Source organism: Pristiophorus japonicus, chromosome 1, assembly GCF_044704955.1.
Source record: "Pristiophorus japonicus isolate sPriJap1 chromosome 1, sPriJap1.hap1, whole genome shotgun sequence".
In the NCBI taxonomy this organism is placed as follows: domain Eukaryota; kingdom Metazoa; phylum Chordata; class Chondrichthyes; family Pristiophoridae; genus Pristiophorus; species Pristiophorus japonicus.
Window position 1 is genome coordinate 300,502,870 of NC_091977.1, and position 18,492 is coordinate 300,521,361.

Genomic DNA, 18,492 nt, shown 5'->3' on the forward strand with positions numbered 1-18,492 from the left:
CCTTTTATATTTTACTAGTTTGAAAGGTAATTATTTGTTTGAATGTTAAAATTCCCATTGGGTAATACTCATTTAAAATATTTGCTTTATTATAAGCAGCTGATTCTATTTATAAGTTAAACGAGGCAAATATGGTTAAAGTAAGATTAAGCCCTATTAGAAAAACTACTCACCAAACCATTGGAGTTTGGGGATTCATCTCATCCCTAACTGAGATCCATTATATATACGTGTATATATGTAGTTTGCTTTCAGTGTTGTGCTGTGCTATATGCTGCACTTCAGTAGATGGGGCTGGCTCATTAATCTACTAAATTTTCATTCTTTAAATAAGATTCCTCCATGTCAACCAATGAATAAGGAAGACTAAATTATCTTTTTTCCCTTGTTCAGTGGAGATGAGAAGTTCTACCTACTTTACAGTTTTGTGCTTGTAGCAGATTGAAGCTTCACTGTGTTATTGTGAGCACAAGTGCTTATAGCTCTTTTGCATGCTATGTATACTTCAGGTGCTTTATCCAATGATTGTACTTGCTTGCAGTAACCTGACACCATCCATATTTGCATTTTATACAACAAATTCAAACAATATACATGGTTGCTCTGTTTTGTAGTAAAATAAATTATATGGCTCAATATTTGCTGCTATTCACTGTTCTGTGTGCATCTATTCTACAGTCTTCTGCAGTATTTTTCAGTGAAATGCCAGAGACTGTTGATTATACTTGTGTACTTTAGTGTTCACAAAGCCAAAACATTTTGGCAAAAATTTTCATAGCGCTGAAAAACATGAAGCCTGCTGTTCCAATGGAGCTAACGTTTTTCCCACATTACTAAATCCAAACCAGTTGTTATTAACCTTGGTCAACAGCCCTATTGATTGTCCATGTTTTTGCCATTCATGTTACCTGTGTCCTTTTGTCTGCAACATTTTTTTAAAATTACAGGTGAATGTATTTGCATATCTCATTAACTAAGGGTTATAGCTGATTCTTAATCCATTATTGTTTTCTACATTTGTTTTGGATAAAATATTTGTCATAATTACAATCAAGTGTCTTCATGTTATCCATGTTACGGTTCCAAGTATGCATTATTGACCTCTGATAAATGTTTGATTCTGGGTTCTTATTTACAGATGAAATAATTAAATAATTGAAAAGCCACAAGAATGTTGTTTTTACAGCACTGACTGGTCAACGCTGAAATAGGTTTTCTTTGAAGGAGAAAAATCTAATCTGTTTTAATACAATTGGTGTTGTAAGTCCACAGTAACTGCGAATGGGCCAGTAGAATTCTTTGGAATAACTGAATTTATTAGATCGTATCTAAGTTTATGTTTGGGCACATTACAAAATTGAAACCAGGTTATGCCACTAGAATATTTACATCAATAACTTGCGCTTAGTTTGTTCAGTCCTGCAACAATTTTGTTTGCGAAAAGTATACATTTTTAACTTGATTTCACTTTTTATGAAAGCTTCTTTATGCCAATTCGTAAGGAGGAAAGTATTAAATGGTTTCTGTAATATATAGCAACTTTCAATTTAGAAGTCATTATTTTAAATCAATTAATTTGGCAGGAGCACAGAAACCTGGAAGATAACATCATTGATACAGTCTTGAGTCTCAACATTTACTCGTTAAAATTGACATGTTTATAAAAGTCATATTAATAAACAATAGAGTCAAAGATACTTAACAGTAAATATGTAAAGAACCAAATGTGTGAACAAATTAACGATTAAAACTGCAGGCCCAAAAGTTCTTGCATCATTCTTACAATGTATGGATAATAGGTAAATAAGTAAACTTGTTCTAAGATTAATTACATTTATTCTAATGATATTGAAATTTTACAACACTTAGATTTGAGTTGGTTAGTGTAGATTTAAAAATTCTACCAAAAGTGAACTGGGTCTCCCCAAAGGTCAGTCAGGTTGACACACACTGTTGGTCTGAAACTTAGCTTAATTAGTTCTAGGAAAACCACATGCTTAACATGCACAAAAACCTTGTTTCTTTGTAGATGGGCAGTGCTACATTTGTTCTTTTACTCCCACATCTTATAAAGCCCCAGGACCTACGAGACTGCATCAATTTAGTGCGCTCTGTTCTTTATGTTTCCAAAACTGGCCAGGCTGTGTTTACTTTTTTCAGGTATTATTCAGGAATCCATGTCAGTTGCCAACACTCCAGAACAACCATCATACATACAAAAACAATGATTTGCCACTGTTAGCAGGTTCAGCTGCAAGCAGCGCTTTTTACTTCACAAGTTGTATGGCAACAATCAGCAACCAATCACATGCGCTCGAGGAATTTTAACTATGAGTAAAGTGTGTTCTTTCAGCTGTGGGCTGTTTTCATTCTGTATGTATGCCTGCATTGATCCATGTAATATACTTTTCGTATCAAAGCAAACCAAGTGCCTCCACAGTTAGGACAATACATCAATGCCAACTTCTGCCGAAGGCTTTAAAAACTCTAAAATGGAATGGCCTGCTCTTGAATGTTAATTGGTACATTTGATGCATAAAATGCTTCTCACCAAAACATAATACATCTGTTCACCTCATTTGTCTTGCATTCTGAAACTGCAGCTGTAAAGAGCAACTACATTGTATGTCCATCAATACTCAACACAAAATTGCCAAATGGGGAAAAGCCTCCGGTTCAGAACTGCTGATCTTGATGCATCTGGCTATCCTAAGACAAACTGGTGACCAAGCAGCAGATAATTAAGTGGATAGTTGAGTACATTCTGCATTGAAACGCAGGGAGCAGGTTAAATATTATTTCAACCATTCCGTTGGTGCTTCCTGGACATCATTTAATCATATTCAGATTGATTAGGATTTGTAGGACTGCCTCCTGGTTAGCTGTAATGTCAATTCGACTTGTACATGAAAATAGCTTTGGCAGATAGATCCTGCCAACTGCTGAGGCGATTCCTCCTATGGTGACCTCCCACCTCATGAGCTGACACTGTGGTAATATCCCTACCATGTGGGAAGAATAAAGATAAATAGATTACTTACTTTGTATGATCATTCTCATTCTTTGAATGATGTGCATTCTCCTTAGCGTGCTTCAAACTAACCTCAGGCACTACTGGATCTAGTCTTTTGAGGATTAGGATTTTGCTAGTCAGGCAGAAAATTAACTGCTGCAATGGTATGGGTCCTGGACTGTAGGACACAGAATAGGAAGACTAGAAGGGACTTTGCCTATGTATAGTGTCATGGTGATATTTCTATGTGCATGCTAAGCAAATGGTCTCCCCAGAACAAATCAAAGTTGACGGAAGATGCGAATAATATATGAAAAATTGGGAAGATCCTACAAAGTAGGCAATCTATCTTTTGTAGTTCCCTTATGCTGGGGACATGATTCATGGAGTTTGAATGGATTTATTATAATTCAGTAGGGTAGGAAGTCTAGAAGAGGCGAGGGTCCAGGTGCAGCATGGGCCAGCCCACACCGCAATATGTGTGCGCACTAGGTCCGTGCAGCGAAGCTGGTCTCCAAATGTCTTGGTTAATCCTTGCCACTGGACCAAGACCTAGCTCAGTCAAACCCGTGTGGTGGCTGGTGTGCAACGGCCACCACATGTTTTAAAAAAAATCCATGCACCGGCATCTTCCATCCTTTAACGTGTAGTTCGGGACCTGGAATATTAGGTCCTTCATTGAAACACCTGTGAACTCATCTCTTTTTGGCGTGGAAACAAGTCATTCTTGATGTGAGGGATCGCCTATGATGATGATGAGGGTAGGAAACGGTAAAACAAAATCTCAAAACATGAACTATTCTGATTCTTAAATACAATTCATCCCATTGGCAATTATGCAGAAGTTCGAGTGGCAGAACTTTGGTACTTCATTATTCCACTGGCCTGTTGCACTTTAGAATGGTACTTTTTGCATGTCTGAATTTCGTCTTCTACCTTCCCAAAAAGAAAAAAGCTGCTCAGAGCAATGCAATTTTGAATTTTGGCAGCTGCAGTGATATGAGCTTTGTTGTATTTCTACTGGACCGTCTGGTGCCGCAGAAAATGAAAAATAGGATCAAATTTTGGGAGGTACGGGTATGTTTTTAAAAAAAAAAACTTGATTGTGGAATGCAATTCTTCCAACTTGTACTTAAAAAAAAAATTGTGAAAATTTGTCTTCGTACTTTAATGCATTAGACCAACTGAGGAACAGCTCAAATCTTGTAAGTCCCAGATATATCAAACATTTATGACAAAATGTAATGATTTTAAAGTCACATAAAAATAACTGCAAGTTACAGATATTTTATAATTGCATATATGACATTAGTTTTTCTGCCATTGGTTACAGTATTTACAAGGTTTGTATTTAAGCAAGGTTTTTTAAACACTGCTATACACCAAAGATTTTTTTCAATCTGGACTGGCTTTAAATACACCTCTAAAGATAAAAAGCTATTTTAACCCATTATACTATCCGGGCCCTTATGAAGAGTGTATTTGTCTTTGTGTAAGAAAAGTTGTTGGTTTGAAATATTTTGGACAAAATTTAACATAGCTGCACACGTGTCCAGGAAGGTGTTGCTATAGTTGTTCAGAAAAAGTTCTGTTTTTTTAAGTATTCCTATAATGTATACTTAGTCTAGTTCCAAATCAAAATGGCATAACAACTCTGTCAATACCAGTCTCTATACCTTGATCTTCTTTTATATCGTCCAGTTTCATAAATTGTGCCATTACCCCTTATAAGTGTAGTTTTTCTTATTTAGAGTTGAACATATGGGATGGAGAACAATCATTTATCCCACAACAATCTAGGATAATCTGTTGGTTAGTTTAACCTAGAATTATAATGTTAAATACCATAAAATCTGGTGTCTAAATCACACTTCTGTATGTTTGCAATCTTTAGAACAACTTGCACACCAGATTTTGACAGTGATTTTAAAAATATAGTTTGAAATTTGTACAAAATTTGCAGTTGAAAAACAAAAGCTCCAAGAATCCAAATGCAAAATGCATACATTTTTATGTGACTTTAACTTCTAAATTAATGTTGTATTGATGTTAATGTCTCCTGTTCTTTAATCAGCTTTGTTTATTGAATTCTGTTTATACTGAATACTTATGCACTACTGTTCAGACGCACAGCCTACAGAAGCTGAAAGAGAAGTATTTAATCAGGTGAATGTAGTGTTAAAGGATGCAGAGGGAATCCTGGATGATCTACAATCGTACAGAGGGGCAGGACATGAAATAAGAGAGGTATTGATTTTTTTAAATTTCTTTGATCAGTAAATGAATTACAGAATAAAACCCATTAGCTGTATTCTGTATAAAGAACCCATTAAAGAAGATCTGTGAAAGAAATTAATTCTATTCTAATTTTGAATGGCTGGCGAAAGGCACAGCCAGAGGCCAAGTGCTTCCACACATAAAAGGGAAAGTAAGTCCACGGACATGGCACCAATGGTATACTTGTGCATCTTATTCACCAACTTACACATTCAATAAGAAAGAACTTGCATTTATATAGTGCCTTTCAACATCAGTATCTCCAAATTTGCGGATGACACGAAGTTGGGTGGCAGTGTGAGCTGCGAGGAGGATGCTATGAGGCTGCAGAGTGACTTGGATAGGTTAGGTGAGTGGGCAAATGCGTGGCAGATGAAGTATAATGTGGATAAATGTGAGGTTATCCACTTTGGTGGTAAAAACAGAGAGACAGACTATTATCTGAATGGTGACAGATTAGGAAGGGGGAAGGTGCAGCGAGACCTGGGTATCATGGTACATCAGTCATTGAAGGTTGGCATGCAGGTACAGCAGGCGGTTAAGAAAGCAAATGGCATGTTGGCCTTCATAGCGAGGGGATTTGAGTACAGGGGCAGGGAGGTGTTACTACAGTTGTATAGGGCCTTGGTGAGGCCACACCTGGAGTATTGTGTACAGTTTTGGTCTCCTAACTTGAGGAAGGACGTTCTTGCTATTGAGGGAGTGCAGCGAAGATTCACCAGACTGATTCCCGGGATGGTGGGACTGACCTATCAAGAAAGACTGGATCAACTGGGCTTGTATTCACTGGAGTTCAGAAGAGTGAGAGGGGACCTCATAGAAACGTTTAAAATTCTGACGGGTTTGGACAGGTTGGATGCAGGAAGAATGTTCCCAATGTTGGGGAAGTCCAGAACCAGGGGTCACAGTCTAAGGATAAGGGGTAAGCTATTTAGGACCGAGATGAGGAGAAACTTCTTCACCCAGAGAGTGGTGAACCTGTGGAATTCTCTACCACAGAAAGTAGTTGAGGCCAATTCACTAAATATATTCAAAAGGGAGTTAGATGAAGTCCTTACTACTTGGGGGATCAAGGGGTATGGCGAGAAAGCAGGAAGGGGGTACTGAAGTTTCATGTTCAGCCATGAACTCATTGAATGGCGGTGCAGGCTGGAAGGGCTGAATGGCCTGCTCCTGCACCTATTTTCTATGTTTCTGGATATCCCAAAATGCTTTATAGCCAGCAAATAACTTCTGAAGTGTAGCCATCATTGTTTTGTAGGAAAATGCAGCAGCCGGCTTGCATACAGCAAGGTCCCACCAACAGCAAAGGGATGAATGACCAGTTAACCTTTTTTGGTGGTGTTGGTTAAGAGATAATTTTTAGCCAGGACATGGGCAGAACTCTGATTGATCTTGATCCAGTCATGTTATTGAATTGACTAGGTCAAACTTATTTATGCCGTCATTCAGAAGTCCAAACTATTTGTGGAATGGATGCAATTATCCATTAGCTGGGACCCTGATCTCGGGACACTGACTATTAAGTTCACACTCTTGCCCAAGTAATTAATGCTTTTAGTCAATGTACATTTTTATTTGTAGATTAAAAAAAAATAAACAGTTGGGATAGTATCTTGAACACATACCCGCCCCCCCCCCCCCCCCCCACAAGTTTTTCTTCCATTCTGAAGATCACATAGACTTTAAAGTATTCATGTTTACTAACCTCAAAAGATTGAGAAGCATAGCTGAATTTTTTGGTGCTGACAATCGAGGCATTTAAAAATGTTAATTTCCACATATCAATGTGAGCCCCCCTTCAGGTTATTTCTCGCAAAAGCTTTGTACCTTGTAGAATGAATCCCTTTTCCCTGGCCTTGTCTTCCAGAATGGTTAACCAAGTGTCATTCAGTGGTAGAGCTCTGTAGTTACAAACTAAACATGTATTCTTAACCTGATTAGCTAGTGAGTGCTAAGAGTTGTCCATCAGAAGACCGGGGCCATTGGAGGGAGAAGCGTGCGACGGCCCGGCCCGGAAATTGGCACGACCCCGGCCTGCAAGACTTTCAGCAGACCGGGGCCATTGGAGGGAGCAGCATGCGGCGGCATACCACTGCAGGGAGCAGCGCTGGCTGCTGCAGGAGGGCGACGGCTATGAAGCCAGGTCGCTGATTGCAGTGCGGGCAGGCACAGCAGGAGGGGCGAAGGAGCGGCAAGAGTCCGTAGAGGGAAGTGACCGGGGCCCAGGAGAGGCGAGTGCCCAGGGGCAGCACGGGCCAGCCCACACTGCGATATGTGTGCACGCTCGGTCTGTGCAGCAGAGGTGGTCTCCAGTTAGTTTTGGGTAATCCTTGCCACTGGACCAAGACCTAACTCGGTCAAGCCTGTGTGGTGGCTGGTGTGCAACAGCCACCACACATTTAAAAAAAAATCCAAGCATAGGCATCTTCCACCCTTCACGGTGTAGTTTGAGATCTGGAATATTAGGTTCTGCATTGAAACACCTGTGAACTCATCCCTTTTTGGCGTGGAAGCAAGTCATCCTCGCTTCGAGGGACACTGCCTATGATGATGATGATGATGATGTGGAAAAGTAATGGGTTGATATTTAAGCCGATGAATGTTCTTGATCAACTTGGATATGGCAATATTTGGAAGTTCATACCTTCTCAGGAACTGAACTTCGTATGTGCCAACATTCTGGTTTTAGTGTTGGTATATTTTTTTTGAGTATAGGTACTTTTTATCCTGGGAAGGAATGAGGATTCCAGCAAGGTTAGACATAACAATCTTTAATGCTTGAGCCTTTAACTTTCCTTATAGTGTCGCATGCCAGCACAGTAGTCACCAAAACATTCTCCTTTGTATTAAATAGTGAGCTTTGGTTGTCAAGCATACATAGGTTTCCACTTTGCAGACAAAAAAATCCCAGAGAAAGCCTCCAAATGTGAATCTATTTCCAAATGCATCAGTTTTATGGCTTGGGAGTCAAATTGGTCCAGGCAGAAATTAATATAGACATGAGTCTATTGGATTGAGTAGCTTCATGACATTTGCAAAACCTTGTAAATACAAATTTACCACATGAGTAAAGTGCATTAGCAGACAAGCTTACAAATTTCTAACATTATTGAAGGACTTGCTGCCATCTGGCACAAGAACTAGAATTTTCTGCCTGGAAACTCTGTTGGAGCACGATGCATTCATAAAATTCTGTTGAAGCATGGTGCATCCTCAGAAGTGGAGAGATCCAGGAATAAATCCTTTTAAGGTAGCCCAGGATCTCATTTCCACTCGTATCACTGTTGCACTTTTGTTTTGTTTTGAGACGATATATGTGATGTGTTTCTTTAGTCTAAAAATAATAACTCTTTATTTTAAAGGCAATACAACATCCAAGTGATGAAAATTTGCAAGAAAAAGCATGGAGTGCAGTGTGTCCACTAGTAGGAAAACTAAAGAAGTTCTATGAGTTCTCCCAGAGATTAGGTGCATACTTTTTCTTTGGTTCATAAAGGGGATATGTTAAGACTTCTTGTTAAGTTTTCCTTTTGCTCTTTTTATTTCCTTGTCGAATGGCACCTATTTGTCACAATTCATTAAGGATAATAGTTAGCAATGCAGTACTGTGAACCAAAAGATAATTCTGTAAATTAATATAATTGCTGTATGTGCCAAATGATTTATAAATGTTGCCAGGGAAAAAGGTCCTTAAATTTCAAGACCTTGCATGGGTTAGCATCTTTTCTAACACATAGGTACCATGACAGCAGCCAAATTTAGAAGAGTTTGCATTGATTCCTTTGATTAATCATTTTTGATATTAAATAGAGTTTTCTGTATTTTATCAAATTTATTTTTTATTCTTAAAAATGTTGAAATCTGAAATTTCCACTTTACAGGTCTGTTGAGAAATAATGAATCTAAAATATAAACAGCCTGGTGCACAATTGGTGAAGCTTCATTTCTGTCTGATATAAAGCACTATAATCTTATTCTTGACTGAAGCAGTTAAGGAATCTATGATTTTTGAAATCATTTACAATTTGTGCATCATAATATACTGATAGTTACAGCTAAATGAAACTGGTGGTAGTTCAGGATTTTCACATGAAATGATGGTCTGCTTGGTGGGAAAATAATAGTTTAAATGAGCACATTAAACTGCTTTTAACCTTGTGCACATTTAGCTCTCATTTTGGGAGACTGGCAATCCAGCTCCCTTATCCAGGTGGCAAATTATAGACCTATGATACTGCCGCCAGGATAAAGGAGCCAGATTTGACAATCTAAATGCAGGAGTTGGCACATTTCAGTGGTCTCCTAGAGTCTGAACTAAAGAAGCACCAGTGTTAAAGCAGCTTGAAACAAATGGATGACTTTATGCCTTGTTATAGATCTATTTTAATTGCAGGTTTGCTGTGGTATCCTGAAGTGTTGCATCATGCCACAATTATATTAAGAATCTGTTCACTGGGTACTGCCAAAAGTCAATGTGATCACAGAACTCTCCAGTTTCAAGTTTAGCACCCAGCATAGAGTTGGCTAGATTGAGTAACTTAGGTCAAATATGTGATTTCTGCTTTGCTACAAAATAATTTGTTCATCAAGGATTCTTTACTATTCAAAACCACTTCTCTCTGTATTTGGTGAATTTTCATTTAATTAGTTTTGTGTAAAAGCCGACTACTGTCGTAGTTCTCTGATCTGTACTCGCGCAATGAAACCTCGTAATTTCTCCACTGATGAACTTCAATTGCTCTGATCCTTCCTGTGTTATTGCCTAAACTAAGTTTAAAAGTTACATTTTGTTATGGTGCTGAAAAGAATCCACCATAATGTATAATTTTTTTTAAAGTAAAATGTGGTATAAAATCTCTCCCAATAAATAAACAGATTGAAAGGAGAAGTCTTCCAGTTATCAAGTTATAAGACACATTATATTAAGTAGATCTAGTCTAAGGCTAAGTGCCACACTATTAAATTTAGCCAGACTTGTGGATATGAAAGTGTGAAAAGAAAGGCTGCACATCATTTTCTTGATCATTTCTTAAGTGACCAATTTTTCCACATGCCAACATAAATATGGCGACTCAAACTCTGTACTTCGACTGTTTATTACCAATGGGATTTCTATAGCTTTGCTCAGGATATGTCATTATAGAATTAGGTAGAAATGCACTTGTTTATGTAATTGCATATACCAATATATTTCGATAATTTTTTTTGTTGTGTTAATATATAAATGGAATATTTGTGTACTTAAATAATAGTGAAAAAGAAAAGAGGTTTTATTGGAAGAATTTAAAAGCTGATCCAAAGGAAACTGCATTAAATGTGAAATTTCAAATAGCTTAATGGACAGCTGGTACCTTTTTAAAAACTGGAGGAGCAGCAAGGTTAAAAATAATTGGGGAATATTGGCGAGGTGAAATGAACAAGTTAGAAATAAATGTGGAGGACGAGCTGAGCTAGAAATAAAGCTAGGGTAGAATTGAAGGACAGTGGTAAGTCGGCCTGTATTTTGGGTAAAGTTTGGAGTCGAATTGTAACCTTCAAAAAAAAAAATTACTGTGGAAGTCAACTCCTGCTGCGTCAGATACTGGAAATCTAAGCATTGAGTTTAGCAGGAAAGGCATCAAGGGGAGCTTGCAAGTGGATGTCTAGGTCCTAGTGCAAGCAGCAGGCATTGATGTGACTACTGGCTAGGCTATAAGCAGTTGAGTTGAGCAAGTAGAGACTGGGCTGTTGGCTTTGTTGAAGAGGAATTAGGCTGCCGGAGCTGTCTGCATGTCATGAGGTGTGAAATGACTGAGAGTTGGGTGTGGAGCAGGCAATGGGTGAGCAAAGGGCGGCTGTAATGAGCAACATCGACTGATTGTTGTGGGCAATGAAAACAGCAGAAGAGAAATTCCAAAACATTTTTAAGGCCACTGGAGCTTGTAATTGAGTCTGGAGTCGGACTAGGGCTGAGATAATGAAGCAATCAGATATCAGATTACAGCAAGACCTGAATAACATTGCGGTTTGGGCTGATAAGTGGCAAGTAACACTCACGCCACAGAAGTGCCAGGCAATGACCATCTCCAACAAGAGAGAGTCTAATCACCTCCACTTGACATTCAACGGTATTACCATTGGCAAATTCCCCACCATCAACATCCTGGGGGGTCACCATTGACCAGAAACTTAACTGGACCAGTCACTTGGGGAGTCAGGAGGTGAGACATTCACCGCAGAATACCCAGGCTCTGAGCTGCTCAGAGGCTGGGTATTCTGCGCTGAGTGTCTCCCCACCTGACTCCCCAAAGTCTTTCCACCATCTACAAGACACCAGTCAGGAGTGTGATGGAATACTCTCCACTTGCCTGGATGAGTGCAGCTGTAACGACACTCAAGAAGTTTGACATCATCCAGGACAAAAGCAGCCCGCTTGATTGGCACCCCATCCACTACTTAAAACATTCACTCCCTCCACCATCGGCGCACTGGCTGCAGTGTGTGCCATCTACAAGATGCACTGCAGCAACTCGCCACAGCTTCTTCGACAACACCTCCCAAACCCTCAACCTCTACCGCCTAGAAGGACAAGGGCAGCAGGCACATGGGAACACCACCACCTCCAAGTCATACACCATTCTGACTTGGAAATATATCGCTGTTGCTTCATCGTCGCTGGGTCGAAATCCTGGAACTCCCTCCCTAACAGTACTATGGGAGTACCTTCACCACAAAGACTGCAGCGGTACAAGAAGGCGGCTCACCACCACTTTCTCGGGGTCAATTAGGGATGGACAATAAATGCTGGTCTGGCTAGCGACACGCACATTCCGTGACTTAAAAAAAAAAGAAGTAAATTCTATGTTTGAATCAGCCAATCAGAGGTAAATAAAATAAATGTGCACTGAGACTGATTGCAGTCTTCAGATCAAGAAGGGTTAGAGGGTGGGGAATAATTAGACCAACTGGGGGAGGGGGTGGGAGTCAGATGGAGAAGGGGGGGGCAGAGGATGAGAAGAGGGGCAGGGGGTCAGGAATGGGGATGAAAGGCAGGGGAACAGTCTTGTTAGGGGGGGCAGCAGGAAGAAAGGAAGGCCAATAAACTGTCTCTGGGTGGTGGGGTGTGGAGGGCTGAGTGGAGAAGTGTGAAAACTATCGCGTTTGAGAGATGGTGGGTGTTATATATGTGGACTTGTATTTACTCTGTACAGCCACCAGAGGGCTCATTCCTTGGAGTCCCAAGGGATCCCACAATCCCTTGGGAGCACAGGTATTTAAGGAGGCTTCACAGGTTGGAGAGGCACTCTGGAGACCTGCGATAAAAGACTAAGGTCACACTTTACTTTGAGCTCACAGTATTCAGTCTGACTTTTTCTCCATACACTACAACTGGCGATGAGATACAGATAACGAACCCAAAGATGCAGAGAACACTGGGCATCCTGGAGAAATTTTCGGTGGGAAATAATTGGGAAATTTTTTTGGAGCGACCAATACTTCGTGGCCAACGAGCTAGATGGGGAAAAGAGAGCTGCCAAACGAAAGGCGATCCTCCTCACCGTCTGTGGGGCACCAACTTATGGCCTCATGAAGAATCTGTTCACTCGAGCGAAACCCACGGAGAAATTGTACGACAATTTGTGCACACTGGTCCGAGAGCATTTGAACCTGAAGGAAAGCGTTCTGATGGCGAGGTACCGGTTTTACACCTGCAAAAGGTCTGAAGGCCAGGAAGTGGCAAGTTATGTCGCCAAGCTAAGACGCCTTGCAGAACATTGCAAATTTGAAGGACATTTGGAGCACATGCTCAGAGACTTTTTCGTACTTGGCATTGGCCACGAAACCATACTTCGCAAACTTTTGATTGTAGAGACCCCAACCTTGAGTAAGGCCATAGCGATAGCCCAGGCGTTCATTGCCACCAATGACAATACTAAGCAAATCTGTCGGCACACAAGTGCTGCTACAAGTACTGTGAACAAAGTGGTGATATTTTCGAATCGTTACGTACAGGGCAGGTCACACATATCTGCAGCTGCACGTCCACAGATGACTCAGAGTCCACCATCAAGGGTGATGAATGCAAGGCCATTAACACCTTGTTGACGCTGCGAGGGTGACCATTGTTTCCATTTATGCCGATTCAAAGAGTAGGTTTGCAAGGGCTGTGGAACAATGGGACACCTCCAACGAGTGTGCAGGCGAGCTGCAAAGCCTGTTAAACCTGCAAACCACCATGTTGCAGAGGAGGACAGATCCATGGAGGATCACGACGAACCAGAGCCTCAGATACAGGAGGCAGCGGTACATGGGGTGCACACATTCACCACGAATTGACCCTGCTAATGCTGAATGTTGAACTAAATGGACTCCCAGTGTCAATGGAGCTAGACACGGGTGCGAGCCAGTCCATCATGGGCAAACAGACTTTCGAAAGGTTGTGGTGCAACAAGGCCTCAAGGCCAGTCTTAACTCCAGTTCGCACGAAACTAAGAACTTGCACTAAAGAACTGATTCCTGTAATCGGCAGAGCTACAGTAAAGGTCTCCTACGATGAAGCGGTGCACAAGCTACCACTCTGGGTGGTACCGGGCGATGGTTCCACGCTGCTCGGCAGGAGCTGGCTGGGAAAGATACGCTGCAAGTGGGACGACGTCTGAGCGCTATCGCCCGCTGACGACACTTTGTGTGCCCAGGTCTTAAACAAATTTCCTTCGCTGTTCGAACCAGGCATCGGGAAATTCCAAGGAGCAAAGGTGCAGATCCACCTAATTCCGGGGGCTCGACCCATCCATCACAAGGCGAGAGCAGTACCGTACATGATGAGAGAAAGGGTAGAGATCGAGCTAGACCGGCTGCAAAGAAAGGGCACCATTTCACCGATCGAGTTCAGCGAGTGGGCCAGTACTATTGTCCCAGTCCTCAAGGGAGACAGCACCATCAGAATCTGTGGCGATGACAAAGTAACTATCAATCGTTTCTCCCTGCAGGACCAATACCCACTACCAAAGGCCGACAAACTTCTTTCCAACGCTGACGGGAGAAAAGACGTTCACGAAGCTGGATCTGACTTCAGCCTACATGATGCAGGAACTGGAGGAATTATCAAAAGCCCTCACCTGCATCAACACGCACAAAGGTCTTTTTGTTTATAACAGATGCCCGTTTGGAATCCGATCAGCGGCGGCAATATTCCAGAGAAACATGGAAAGTTTACTGAATTCAGTCCCGCAAACTGTGGCCTTCCAGGACGACATCTTGGTTACAGGTGGGAACACAGTTGAGCACCTGCAGAAGCTGGAGGAGGTTCTTAGTCGACTCAACCGCGTGGGGCTCAGGTTAAAACGCTCACAGTGCTTTTTCCTAGCGCCTGAAGTGGAGTTCGTGGGAAGGAGGATTGTGGCGGACGGCATCAGGCCCACCAATGCGAAGACAGAGGTAATCGAGAACGCTCTGAGGTCTCAGAATGTGACGGAGCTGTGGTCGTTTCTGGGACTCTTGAACGACTTTGGTAACTTCTTACTGGGTCTCAGCGCATTGCTAGAACCACTACATGGCTTACTACGAAAAGGGGGCGAATGGGTTTGGGGCAAAGGCCAAGAAAATGCCTTTGTCAAAGCGAGAAAATTGTTATGCTCAAACAAATTGCTTGTGTTGTAAGATGCATATAAGCATTTGGTACTAGCATGTAATGCGTCATCATATGGCGCGGGTGTGTATTGCAACAAGCTAATGATTTTGGGAAAATGCAACCGGCTGCTTATGCATCCAAGAGTCTGTCTAAGGGTGAGAGAGCCTACAGCATGATTGAAAAAAGAAGTGTTAGCGTGTGTCTATGGGGTAAAGAAAATGCATCAATACCTGTTTGGGCTAAAATTCGAATTAGGAACTGACCATAAGCCACTTATATCTCTGTTTTCCAAGAGTAAAGGGATAAATACCAACGCATCAGCCCGCATCCAGAGATGAGCGCTCACATCCGCATACAACTACGCCATCCGCCAAGGCCAGGCACAGAAAACTGTGCCGATGCTCTCAGTAGGCTGCCATTGCCCACCACGGGGGTGGAAATGGCGCAGCCCGCAGATCTAGCCATGGTTATGGAAGCATTTGAGAGTGAGCAATCACCCGTCACTGCCCAGCAGATCAAAACCTGGACAAGCCAGAACCCCTTATTATCTCTAGTCAAAAGCTGTGTGCTTCACGGGAGCTGGTCCAGTGTCCCAGTGGAAATGCAAGAAGAGATAAAGCCGTTCCAGTGGCGCAAAGATGAAATGTCTATACAGGCAGACTGCCTTCTGTGGGGCAATCGAGTAGTGGTTCCCAAGAAGGGCAGAGACACCTTCATCAATTACCTCCACAGGAACCACCCAGACATCGTAATGATGAAAGCGATAGCCAGATCCCACGTGTGGTGACCCGGTATCAATGCGGACTTAGAGTCCTGCATTCACAGATGTAATACCTGTTTGCAGTTAAGCAATGTACCCAGGGAGGTGCCGCTAAGTTTATGGTCTTGGCCTTCCAAACCGTGGTCTAGGGTACACGTCGACTATGCAGGCCTGTTCTTGGGTAAAATATTCCTTGTGGTTGTCGACGCGTATTCCAAGTGGATTGAATGTGAGATAATGTCAGCTAGCACGTCCACTGCCACTACTGAAAGCCTGCGGGCCATGTTTGCCACATACAGCTTACCCAATGTCCTGGTGAGCGACAACGGGCCGTGTTTTACCAGTGCTGAGTTCAAAGAATTCATGACCAGTAACGGGATTAAACATGTCACATCTGCCCCGTTTAAACCAGCATCCAATGGTCAGGCAGAGAGAGCAGTGCAAACCATGAAGCAAGGCTTGAAGAGGGTAACTGAAGGCTCACTGCAGACTCATCTATCCCGAGTCCCGCTTAGCTACCGCACGAGACCCCACTCACTCACTGGGATCCCACCTGCTGAACTGCTCATGTAAAGCGTACTTAAGACAAGGCTCTCGTTAGTTCACCCTGATCTAAATGAACAGGTAGAGAGCAGGCGGCTTCAATAAAGTGCATACCATGATAGCGCAAATGTGTCACGCCAATTTAAAATCAATGATCCTGTATTTGTATTAAATTATGGACAAGCCCCCAAGTAGCTTCCCGGCACTGTCGTGGCCAAAAAGGGGAGCAGGGTGTTTCGGGTCAACCTTTCAAATGGACTCATTCACTGGAAACACTTGGACCAAATCAAACTCAGATTCACGGACTATCCTGAGCAAACCAACCTTGGACCCTACCTTTTTTGATCCCCCAACATACACACCAGTGGCAACCAGCACCACGGTTGACCACGAAGCAGAACCCATCATCCACAGCAGCCCTGCAGGGCCCAACACACCAGGCAGCCCAGCAAGGCCAGTTGCACAGCAGCCCAGTGAAGGCCCAAGAAATGATTCAACAACACCAGCTTTCACACCGAGACGATCAACCAGAGCAAGAAGGGACCCAGATCGACTCACATTGTAAATAGTTACACCATTGACTTTGGCGGGGCGGGATGGCGTGGGGTGGTAGTGTTGTCAGTACAGCCACCAGTGCTCATCCCCTGGAGTCCCAAGGGATCCCACAATCCCTTGTGATCCAGGTATTTAAGGAGGCTTCACAGGTTGGAGAGGCACTCTGGAGACCTGCAATAAAAGACTAAGATCACACTTTACTTTGAGCTCAGTGTTCTGTCTGACTCTTTCTCCATACACAACAGTGGGTTTCCATTGAGCAAAATTGGCACCGTCATCTTTCCATTACACAGTGCTCCAGTGAGAACACTGGGCGAAATGCCACTGTACAACCATTCAAGGGTACCTCCTGGGAGTCCAGGGGAATTACTGCAGTGGGCCAAAAGAACACTGGGTGGGTACCTAATGGCAAATGGGTAACTACAGAAGAGGAGTATGAAATTTTCTGTTCAGGGAAGGTCTATTTGGAAAGGAAGCACCAAAACTAAATGCATTGAGTTGATACATAATAATTATAATTCTAAACATAGTTTATCCTCATAAGATTGAGAACACATTGCTGTAGCGCCACCTGGTGGCCATGGTGTGAAAGGACATGCAGACTCAAATCAGTAGAATGCCAATAGGTGCTATTGGTGTACCTAACGTTACATGACATTTAATATTGAAAACACCAATTTAAGTGACACCTACAGACATAAGTATTGCATGGGATTAATTGTCTTGCCTACTGATTTTAATATTTAATGGATTTAGCATTCAGAGGCACAAAATGTATGTATAATTACATAATGGGATACTAGCATATCAACATGTATGTCTTTAAATATTCTGCAATTTTAGGCATTAACCAATATAACATAATTGTTTAGAACTTTGTAGCAGGAAATGATCATATTTTAGTCATATCCCTTGCTTCTTCAGTGAAGACAGAAATTAATAAATAAAAGCAAAGTATAATATTTTTATAAATATTATATAAAGCTTAATCTGTTTTTTGAAGTATTGATATTACAACAGGCCACTGGGTCTTCGAGAAACAGTCATGAAATACATTCTGGAGATAAATTTTGAAGTCAAACTTGTATTATAGGAAGTTAAACTAATTTAATTAAGATAACTTCCTGTCACTGTAAAATAGAGTTGGAATTAATAAGAGGCATGAGCTGCAATACATTATATGTAGAATAACAGGATGATGTGTATCTAGCCTCAAGTTGATGTGAAAGGAAGACTTGAAGTTGATTTGTTTCAATTATGTACAGAAGTGGCAAAGCCATGATTACACAGACAAGCCTCAATATAACACAGGATCCTGTGCACATCTCTCATCCCTTATCAGCACATTAACACGTGCTTTGTTTTCATTTTTATTTCTTGAAACCCAATTCTTCAAGCTGCCTAATTACATTAACGAGATGATCAGAACAATAAGTAAATAATGGCCATGAATAAAAAGTAACCTTTACATAACTTTCTGCACATTCTGATAAGCTGCTAACTTAGAGAGCTGCTGTTCATAAATGATGCAAGGCAAAGTGCCTATTATATGTTACATTATTTTGTCAAGTTCTTTCAGGGTGTTTTCATCCTGCACCTTTAGCATCGCTGCAAAGCTGTTTTCACTTTACAACAATGCTAAATCTGCACAATATGGGCTCAATTTTTGCCAGGAGTTGCTCTGTTTTTTTTTGGAGTAACCTGCTTTTTCTGGTGTATCTTAAAAATCCC

The 18,492-nt window shown here is 41.6% G+C and overlaps 1 protein-coding gene across 16 annotated transcripts in view; it reads left to right on the forward strand.

The window, feature by feature from the left end:
- fam49bb (family with sequence similarity 49 member Bb) overlaps positions 1–18,492 on the forward strand; it is a 253,404-nt gene that overhangs the window by 212,169 nt on the left and 22,743 nt on the right. For all 16 annotated transcript variants that reach the window (XM_070888514.1, XM_070888524.1, XM_070888517.1 and 13 more), the window contains 2 exons: positions 5,139–5,260; positions 8,656–8,761. In XM_070888514.1, the coding sequence (XP_070744615.1) occupies positions 5,139–5,260; positions 8,656–8,761 (228 nt within the window). The remainder of the gene's footprint in view (positions 1–5,138; positions 5,261–8,655; positions 8,762–18,492) is intronic.